Here is an 11,344-nt window from a genome sequence, read left to right as displayed (position 1 = left end):
ATAATTTGTTCAAATAAAGTATCAAAAGCAAGTAATAATATGGTTTTATTGAACAAAACTATGATGTATTATAAACAATAAAGCTAATGTGCATTACACAATATAACAAATGCCTGCAGAGGTCACCAATGGCCTGACAATTGTTTTTACTCTTTACTGCGCTTTCTAATCTATGTTTCATAAAATCAGTCGCCGTGTCTCACACTCTTAAAAATAAAGGTTCTTTATTGGCATCAAAGGTTCCATAAGGAACCTTGAAGATCCATGGAACCCTTCAAATGCAGAAAAGTTTCTTGATAGTCAAAAAAGTTTCTTTAGATTTAAAAAAAAATTTATTAAAAATGCGTCTTTTAAGAAATGTTCACTGAAAGGTTCTTTGTCGAACCAGAAAAGGTTCTTCTATGGCATCATGCAAAAACACGCTTTTGGAACCTTCATTTTTAGAGTGCAGAGCAACAATTACAGCAGAGGCATTCCTAAATGAATCAGGTTTTAAACAAATCGTTCCAGTAAATATTTTAAAGGCCTTTAAAAAAATTTAACAAATAGGCAATCCACAGATGTGAAATATTTAACAAGAGCTGAGAGTTTCTAAATTACTACTGCCTCCATTTTTGTACCTCCATGAAATATTCATATTAAACCAAATGTTTTCATAAAGACAATGCACTTGTGTCAAGCTCTCAGATGCTTTTAACATCAACATTGTAGCTAACACTTTCAGGCGCTTAAATGAAGATCTAAAAAAAGCAAATGTGCCACATTAAATAAGGTCCACGCTTGCAAACTGCACCAGAAGTTTGTCAGAGTGGATTGAATCAAAGCAGTGCACACTCTGCTCAAAACAAGATTGCCAAATGGACTGAACCCATGGGACTACAGGTTTGTTATTGTTTAACGTTGTCTAGTATACTTGGACTTGTTCATGTAGAGTGGTTTTGAAAGGAGTTCCCACAGGACGTTGTGTGTATACACATGTATTTAAAGGCGCGGAAACGTGTGTGTGCTTCAATTTGACCTACATCTGTGTGTTTGTGGGTTTCTCACATACCTAACAGGACTGTTGCCTACATCTAGGTCCTCAGCTGTGACAGCTCCGACGATGATGCCCACTGGTGTGTCCTCGTATGTCTCCATGCTGTAAGACAGCCGGCTGAAGACAGGAGGTTCTTCCACATCCAGAACATTCACTTTCACTGTGGCAGTGTCCTTAAAAGGTCCCAAATGTAGGAATCGATGATCAAGAACTGCGTTTGAAGCTTCAACTTTAAAGGTGTAGGCCTTTCTGGCCTCATAGTCTAGCCGCTGCGAAATGAATAATGAGACATCATCAGTCAGAAACCCTTTAACTGATCTCATTTGTGGCTGCAGAGAGGAAGTGATGTCAAATTGTTTTTGCCTGTATTCTGTCAAAGAATAACAAAACACCATCAAATTTATTCGGGTCATAAAGCTTGTGATCTAAGTAAAAATGCTTTCCACAACAGAGGGCTCATGCAGAGATCAGAAGCGAAGGGAACGGAAGGGAAAGGCTGCTGCTCACTCAACCCTGGAATCACAGGAGGGAGAATAAAGGAAGAGAAGAAGAAAGCAAGGAGAAAAGTCTTTGGCCAGTGGCTCTGCTCATTCAGCCATATAAAGGCAGAATTTGGCACAGTCACACCTAAAAGGCAAAGAGTTGTGGCAGCTAAGCACAACCGAACAGACTGAAGATTTCACAACTTCAGCAACAGCATTAAAAAGTCATACTAATCCATGTTGAAGTTGAAAATGCTAATAACACTAATTAATTTTTTGACGAAATCTGAGAGCTTTCTGACCCTGCAAAGACAGCAAGGGAGCTACAACGGTCAAGGCACAGAAAGGTAGTAAGGACATTGTTAAAAAAATTGTCTATTTAATGTGTGGTTCGACATGAGGGAGAGTAATTAATGACCAAATTTTCATTTTTGAGTGAACTATCCATTTAAATGATTATTTTAAAAAAATATATGCGCACTGTTAAAACATTTTGTGTGAAATTATAGTATATTCTAGGTTAATGGTTGCATTACTTTCATGGTAATTGCACAGTGGGACTTCTCTTGTATTTAACTGCTCTCAGAAATTTCTTGTAAACAAACAGCATCACACTGTGTTTCTACAGTGCATATGTATTATGAAGGCACCCAGCATGCAACGCAGCATGAATAGATTATGCTGTTTATTCATTCTTGTTGGTTTTATTTGTAGTATTGAACTTGTTTTTGGTTCACGTTTAGCAGTTTGTTGCTTATTTTGCAAAGTTGGTATATGTTGCAAGTATTGTTTTTATTTAAGTGTTACCCTTGTTGTGTTTGGTATATCGAGTACTGATGTCACATTCTTTAAAGATGTATATCAGCAATTGCTTCACTATTGTGAAAGATCCATCCATAAACAGTTATGAATATGAAATAAGTTACTGATTAATCTTCATGCTTAAGTAATGCTAAAATAAAATATTCATATTCATGCTGGTTGTTAACAACCTAGCTTGGGTTATTTGGCAACCCAGCATCGGGTAAATACTGGACAGAACACATGCTGTGTTATTTTGACCCATGTCTTTACCCTCAACATGCTGGGTTTGTTTTCATTTATTGTTAAAAAATGTGTATATTGCTGTCTTACAATGGGCTGAAAAAACAAACAAACAAACAAACAAACAAACAAACAAACAAACAAAAAACATACATAATTATAGAATCAACAGCAATAATCAAAAGATGAACATTTATTATTAAGCAAGAAAACCCATGAACAAAAATATAAGACAAATTCAATACCTTCTATGGTACCGTGTTGCCTCTAGGCAACAGCCTATTTTTTATTTATATATTTTTTTCTATCTCAGTAAAGAGGAAGTCAAATACACTGTAACAAACAATTTGTTGAGTCAACTTAAAATAATTTGTTACCCGGCTGTCTTAAAATTTTAAGTTCAGTCGACTCAATAAAAGTTTATTCAACTTGAAATGTTAAGTTGTAGTATGTGACAACTTAGATATTTGAGTAGATTCAACTTAAAATTTTAAGGCAGCTGGGTTACTTACCCAGCTTTTAAGTTTAACAAACACAAATATCTAAGTTGTCACTAAGTACAACTTAACATTTCAAGCTGATTAAACTTATTTGAGTTGACTGAACTTAAAATTTTAAGGCAGCAGGGTAACACATTATTTTAAGCTGTTTCAACAAACTGTGTTTTTTTATTTATTTTTTTTTTTTTTACAGTGTACTAATAAATGAAATGACAAAAAAGTGGTCACATGACCCATAGGGGTCCATTTCCACATTCAGGACATGTGCACCTAGCTGAAAGATGCCGTGCCTGACTCATAACCTGCCCTAAAGGACGCAACAATCCCACGCTCTGACTGTTGCAGCTGGGTTGTTTTGGCTCAAATCAGCTGTTGGGTAGAAAAATTAACACAATTTTTAGTAACCCATTAAAAATGACACAGTAGATAAGTTACAAAAAAACTACCAAAACCTGGGTAAAAAATATAAGAAAATAACCCAACAAAATGAACCAACATGCTTAACCCAGCAGAAAAACTACCCATCACCTTGAAAGAAATATTAAAAAACAACCCAATAAAATGACCCAGCATTTCGGTTAAATAAATAACCCAGCATTTTTTAGAGTGTGCTAAGAATAGTTAGACTAAAGTTAGGTAATTAGCTTATTTCATATTCAATCTTGTCATTATTTTGACAAATGTTTTTATTCGTCACACTTCTGACATCACTAGATCAGCAATTTGAATATATAAAGTGCAACATCCCAAACTAATAAACACTAATCACCATTGTGTTGACTATAAAACAATTACAGTAGTAAACAACTAAATTTCTCACAGTGGCACAGTTGAAGACACCTTTATAATGTGAATTCACAGTAAAAGAAGTGATTACTGTGATGCTAGCATTATTCTGTAGTTCATGCACAGTAAATTGTAAGAAAATGACCCAGTATGCATTGATTTCACAGTAAATTTCTGACTACAGTAATTTATTGTAAAATAACACTCTTTAATCCTATAAATTCCTGGCTGTTTTTACAGCGTGTGCGTGAGAGAGAGAGAGAGAGAGAGAGAGAGAGAGAGAGAGAGAGAGAGAGAGAGAGAGAGAGAGAGAGAGAAATAGACAGACTTAAAATGTTTTATAATTAATGTCTTTGTCTAATCACAAACAAAGCATGACAGTATGAAGCAAGAAATTAGCTCAATTAGCTTTGTTCTTTCTCAGATAATAAGAGCGACTGCAGAACACAAATGATAAATCATGTCCTGCTGATTAATTTTTCCACTAATAGTTGCCTGATTGCCTGTGTATGATTGTGGCTTGTACAAATGAACTAAAAATGTCAACCTAGAAATGCGCTTCATGTGCTAATGTCTATAATAACTGATTTTGTTCAAGCCTATTTAAGTCTCAAATATTATTTACCACTGCTTAATCAGCTTCAACACATGATGCTTCAACAAATGAGAGTTAAATAAGGCAAAAGATAGCTATAATAACAAATAAAAAAAAACGAAATAAACAAAGTAAGTATACACAGTCTTAAAAAGGACTTGATTTGCTCATGAAAGAATTCATATTTGCAACAGAAGTACTTCTCGATGCGCATCTTTTGATAAATCTTCAGCATCTTTATCAACAGATTTTTAGATTAGTTCTAAAAAATGAATTATTCATTTTCAGCACGCCTCGCACAGATATTTCCAGACCAGAATGCAGTGTGTTGATCTGAAAAGAAAAACTTTTACTGCTCTGGGGTTGGTTAATGACTTGAACCGCGTGTAAAAAGAACAATTTGTCCCAGTCTGTCGCAAGCCAAAAACAATAGACATAAGTCTTCCAGAACAGCTTAGGGAATATAAGTCCTCAACAACGTTAAAAGAGACACTTTCACCAAAAAAGACCGATTACAAAGACAACTTACTCTTGTCATTGTCATCCAAGATTTTTTCAAAGACCTTAGTACTACTTAAAAAGCATCAGCTTTATGTCTACACCACAATGATTTTCTGCAGGAGGTCTTATCACTGCTGACAGCAAACAACAATTATGCCTGCCACTGTCATTTCAAGCTAGCGTGAGATACGTGTCTGTCTCGCTGTTTGCAGGCTGAGCGAACCACAGCGCTGACCATGCTGAAAGAAAAACAACCTCAGACATGACAGGACAGAGATCTGAATCACACAGCAGCCTCTGTATTGCAAATTTTGGACATTGTTAATGGTGTAAAGCCTGTAGCATTAAAGCTCAGTTTACAACAGTGCTGTCCCAAATTCATGTCCAGTCACATTTTATTGGTTAAATAAACATTACTAAAATCCTGTTTTATATTTTACATTAACAATGTAATTAATATTCTATTAATTAAAGCCAAATATAAATTACTCACTAAAAACTCCCACAGATCATGTTTTCAGGCCATTTGAAGTCTTATTTTGATGTAAAAAGAGGTTATATCTAAGTTGTTTACTTATTTTTATATTAGTCTTTCCATTAACGGCATTATATTGTTGTTCATTCATACTGTTTTGCGAACATGCACAAACACAAGAGGTGGGATTTATCACATGAACCAAATCACAGTCGATCATAACCTGTCATATCCAATCATATCACGATGAAAGCATTGCCTCCTTTCACGTGACTTTCCCCTACATTACATTAGTTTTAGTCTAAATGTCCTGTTCTTTAAGTTCTTTTGTGCTTCTGTAACAGAGTCACATTGGACACCTTTAGATGGCACTGTTTATCTAGTGGTTTCAGAGTCTTCTGAGGCTGTTCCTCGGAGAATTAACACAAAGGCCCGTTTCTCTATTTTGGATCCTCTCTACTCAAAAGAGAATGCAAATCAGATGCTAGTCCATAGAGTTGTTTTGTTATTCAATACAGTGCACATACCAAAACTTTAATTAATTCCCCTACTAATTGACATTTATTCATGAATTCTTAATTGCATCTCTACACTGTAAGTTGTGAAGTATTCAGAATCCTCTCCAACTTTAAATTCTTGTTTCCTCAAAGAAATATAAAGGCATTTTGAAGTCATGAAGCACATTAAGGCAAAGGCAACCCACTTTATGTACATAAAACAGCTTTTATAGGCTACTGATATGACCGGATACAACCAGATTCTTCATCTCATATGAATGCATGTCATTTTTCAAAACTACTGTTCAGTACGTGTATTTTTTTTTTTTTTTTTAATAAGGGAGGATTAAGATAATCCCATATGTTGCAAGAGCAAAGTCCACTTTTCAATCCTTTTGTTAATATAGAGACAATTATCCCTTCAACCCATTACCTTAGTAGATCCTCTTTATGCTCAAAGCAGCTCTGAGCCCTTAAAGTCACGAGACCCTAAATGTTCAGCCTCAGCGTTTCATAAAAGTCCCTGTGTAGCAGAGCAGGGGCGTGATGGAACAGCTCGTCAATGAGAAATAAAAGGGAGAGGGAAGTCTGTTATTGAGGACAGAGGGAAGAAGGGCCATTGTCATTGACCCTCCTCCATGCCCCACGGTGAGGATCCCACATATCCATTTCCAGACTTTTTTTTGGGTCACCAGATATGGCACACCCATTTTGCAATGTAAGGACTATGTCACTTTGTCCTGTGCAGGTTCGGCTTGGGGAATTTAAAAAAAGTGGAAAACAAAAGAGGGAATGAAGGACGGGAATATATTTTCACTGTGCCTTTCATTATCTACTGATGAATATTTAAATTAGGAATTGTGAGGAAATTACACAAAAAGAGTTTGAAATTGATATATTTTAGAGCTGTTGATGAATTTACCTAATTACCCTAACTAATTATGATTAGACAAACATTAAAATTTGCAATTGTAAGTAATATATTATTATATTAAATCATCAAATTAATGTGAAAACAACACTGTCAAGGTCGTGTGCAGGAAGGAGGAGCAGGGACGAGGAAATAACGCCAACATGTTTTAATATATATAATCCAGACAGGGAACAGGAACAAGCAGAAACTTAAGGGAAAACACGCTAACACAACGAAAACTAACATTAAGAACTGACAAGGAACAAAGAACTGAATCAAACATATAAGCAGGCTAATGAGACAAGGACAGGTGTAAGTGATTAAACAATAATGTCATAACAAGCAACGGAACAGGAAAGACCAAGTAAGGACACAAGAGGGAAAAACCAACAAAACAGTCCACAGGGGTGTGACAAACACAGCATTTTAATTATTTGCCCAAGGCCATTTTAAGTAATATGAATGAAGGGCAATATTACCAATATCAAAAATACAATTATTTATAATGCATTAAATGTAAAATTATTCACAGAAATATAAATATACACCACACACACACACTATATAGCTGATTTAGTACGTCTAAACATTAACATTAATTTAACCTCATGATTTAAACAAAAAGGTTAAAAAAAAAGGGATAAACCACTGTACAAACGTAAATTTAACTCAGTAAGGACATGCTAGTTTAGCAGCAATACTGGTTTGAATTTGCTGACAAACTAAAATTTATGGGGTTAGGTAACACTTCAGTTTAGGGTCCAACTAGTTGCTTACATATTACTAGCATATTGATTTGTTTGTATTTATAAAGCACACAATCCTGATTTTTTACTCTTAATTAGCAGAAGATTTTTTAAAAAGTTTATTGAGGCCAAAGTCAAAAACTAAACTGTGACCTTTATGTTACATAATAGTTTATCGAACATTATTTTTCTAGTGCTAGTGCTTTTTAAATGGCCAAAAAGTAATGACACCAAAGTGTACCATATTTGTGGAACGTACCATGAAACAAAGCATAGCCCCGAGTGCTTTCAAATTCTTCATATGCATCTCTCCATCTTCTCTCTCTTGAGAGATGAATAGCAGGACTGTCATAATGTGTCCACAGTCTACACTAGCTTTGAGTAATGAAAGAGTAACCTCTCTACTCCCTGGAGGATAAGAGCACTCCAGCCTCATTCGCACGCCTTTACCAAGGCATTTGTTTCAGCTAAGCACTTATAGCACAGCCAGCAAGTCTGTGATTGGCCATGTAACGGGGCGTCTGAGGGGATTTCTACTTGTCACATCACATCAAGAGGTAGATGCTCTGATGGCCATGGGTGCACTCATTTATTCATGTCCACTAAATATAAAAATATTGGGCTCTTTCTTGGGGAAACGCCAACAATGTATTTTTCAATCCCCTGAGAGGTCAGCACCCCTGGTTTCTTTTTTCCCCAGATGTTGGCAAAACAGGAATGGGAAAACAATGTTCTAAGGACAACCACGAAGCACATAATGAATTGATAAGTCCAAGAGCAGGCATTGCGTAGTGTGGGTTAAGCATTCGCGCTTTTATGGCTTTATGCATTATTCATTCAGGATGCTATGGATGGCCATCCAGTAATAAGATATGACTCACCTCGGGGTAAACACACACAAGCGCCTGAATGAAGGAGCACGAGGGGTTATTGCTATCATCCTTGAATTCACGTGTTTGGAAAAGAGATGCAAATGGCATTGTGATTTGCATCTGATGTCATCCAGCCTTAGCTAGCAGATAAATATTGCTTAAATAAACGTCCAAATACTGTCAAAAATTCACTTACCGTGCAGTAAAGGAGCTCCTGTTTCATGTACAATAATGCATGAGCTACATATGGAACTGCAGTATATTCACTCACTTCTGCTTAAAGTAATATAAATAAAAATGATAGGATCATAAAGTCAGTAAGTTTTTCCTACTACTTTATTTCAGCAAATCAATTAACCAATGTCAACTTAATTTATTTTTTTTTAATTATAGAGACTGAACTTTAAATTTAGGTAAGTTCGATAAAGTTTAAGTTGAATTGACTTTTCCAGACAATATTTATTTATTTATTTTTTTAAAGTTTAAGTAGGTAGAAATTTATTACAGTGTGATAATCTTCTCCTCTCATTCATGTTCATAGCATGCTAAAGTTTAGGAACCCCTTGCAGAAAGTGTGAAAATGAGAAATATTTTTAACAAAATAAGAAAGATCATAATTTTAATTTAATTTTTTATTTTAATACTGTCCTGAGTAAGATATTTTACATGAAAGATGTTTACATTTAGTCCACAGGACAAAAAACAAACAAACAAAAAAAAAGTTTGAGAGCCCTTGATTTTCCAGCATCTTTTATATATTTGAACCCTTTCCAGCAGTGACTGTATGATTTTGAGATCCATCTTTGCACAATGAGGACAACTGAGGGACTCAAACACTAGGTTCAAGCATTCAGTGATGCTCCAGAAGGAAACATGAAGCATTAGGAGCTGGGGTGTGAAAACTTTTGAACAGGATGATTTTTCTTATTTTGTTGAAATATCTTAAGATGGACCTCATGGACCTCCCTGCTGGAAAGGGTTCAAATATGCAAAAGATGCTGGAAAACCAAAGAATCTGAAAAGATTTTTCTGAAGAACAGTGCTCAGTTTAACTGTTCAGAATAAACAAGGGACTCATGAAGAACCATCACAAAACAACAACAACAAAAACAGTTGTAGATCATCTGGGTAACCACACACGGTATTAAGAACCAAGGGTTCCCAAACTTTTGGAGGGGTTTATTTTAATAATTTGAGCTATTTTTTATTTATTCTTTTTTTTTTTTTTGTCTTGTGGACTGTGTGAACATCTTTTATGTAAAATATCTGACTCAAGACCGTCTTAAATAACAACAATAATTTGGAGGTATATGTAAGTGTTCTCTAATTTTGAGTTCCTTTTTAAATATCTATTAAGTTTTTTCTACAGTGCTTCAGAATACAATTCAATTCAATTATGAAATATGCTCTTCTACTCCTATAATAACGTCAAAAAGGACTAAGCAGTGACCTTGAAATTTAGGAAATTGTAGGTTGTTCTCTAATTTTGATCTCCACTGTATATTTAAATAACAGAGGAAAGAAAATTAGGTTTGGAATGACAAGATGGGCTTTTTTGGAAACACCATGCCTTTAATGCAACAGGTCTATGTACTGCTGCATGAGAAAAAGGAATAAATATAAAAACGATAAAATGTAAATAAATAATGACCAAAAAAATGTCTATAAGAAGCCTTACTGTACCTTTTTCAGTACAACTGTTCCTTCTTGAGTGTTCTTATTGCTGTAAATATCAAACATGGAGCCTCCGTCTCCAGGAACAATGCTATATTCCACTTCAGCATTCTTCCCGGAGTCCAGATCATGAGCTTTGACCCTTCCCACCGATGAGCCCACAGGTGAAGATTCAGGAACGCGCAGGTGAAAGATACCTGTCGAGATTCACAAACGCCTTTATCAAACTCTCCCCTCAGAAATACATGAGACTCTACATTTAGAAATGACTCTGAGAGGTAGTCAACAATAATCATCCACTAATCACTTCAGCAGCTCTGGAGAAAAGTGCTAGAATGCTAATCACATTTGCAAATTCAACTCTGTTTAGTTGTTTGTGTTTAGCGAGAGCCCTTGAGGACTTAATCATGGCCAATTGTAAATCTGAGGTTCTTCTCGGGTCATGCATTGCTGTTCAGTCCCGGTTTTAAAGATAGCCGCTCTTTGTTATCAGTGCCAGCCATTAAGTGAATTAAACTATTCAAATAATGGACTCATGTTTAAGATTTCCAAAGAGCAAAGCAAATATGAAACCAGATTAAATTCACATTAAGATAAACCCCAGGGATAAACTGCTGCTGATATAGAAATGCTGACAGTATACTGTAAGCTTCAATGCGCTCTATAATGATTCCTGCATTTCTAGAAACAGTGGCTTTGGAACATACTTTTAGAAAATCGTGGTGGGTTGTCGTTGACATCACGGAGAGTGATATTGATGGTTGTGGTCCCAGCTAAGCCCCCAAGCTGTCCACCCATGTCCTTAGCCTGTATGACCACCTGGTACATTTCTTTAACCTCCCTATCCATGTTGGGTAAAGCAACTCTTATGATTCCTAATGCAGAGAAACAGAAAAGAGAGACAAACAGAGAACATGCTTGATCTGTACTGCCAAAATGAGTCAGCAATGAGCAAATATTCAAAAATGAAAAAGTTCTTTTTATTTACATAATCTCCATTTATGATTTATGACTTGTTGGAATTGACAAAGAAATGACTGAGCTACACCCATTTAAAGTCAACAGAGGCAGCAAAGTCAATTTTGAGAAAAAAATCGAGTTTAACTTATTGAAGGATCCAAAGCAAAATTAGTGAGCACTTCTCCTTTGCCGAGATAATCCATCCATCTCACAGGTGTGGCATATCAAGATGCTGATTAGACAGCATGATTATTGCACAGGTG

The 11,344-nt window shown here is 35.6% G+C and overlaps 1 protein-coding gene across 1 annotated transcript in view; it reads right to left on the bottom strand.

Annotated features, from left to right (window-relative positions):
- The window catches only part of cdh12a (cadherin 12, type 2a (N-cadherin 2)), a 70,941-nt gene that overhangs the window by 33,996 nt on the left and 25,601 nt on the right, over nucleotides 1–11,344 (bottom strand). Inside the window, exons 5-7 of the mRNA XM_051129955.1 lie at nucleotides 10,829–10,996; nucleotides 10,131–10,318; nucleotides 1,052–1,305 (exon numbers count right to left, since the gene is read on the bottom strand). Of these exons, the coding sequence (XP_050985912.1) occupies nucleotides 1,052–1,305; nucleotides 10,131–10,318; nucleotides 10,829–10,996 (610 nt within the window). The remainder of the gene's footprint in view (nucleotides 1–1,051; nucleotides 1,306–10,130; nucleotides 10,319–10,828; nucleotides 10,997–11,344) is intronic.

Source organism: Labeo rohita, chromosome 2 (assembly GCF_022985175.1).
Source record: "Labeo rohita strain BAU-BD-2019 chromosome 2, IGBB_LRoh.1.0, whole genome shotgun sequence".
Taxonomy (NCBI): domain Eukaryota; kingdom Metazoa; phylum Chordata; class Actinopteri; order Cypriniformes; family Cyprinidae; genus Labeo; species Labeo rohita.
This window is presented reverse-complemented; position numbering and strand designations above follow the sequence as displayed.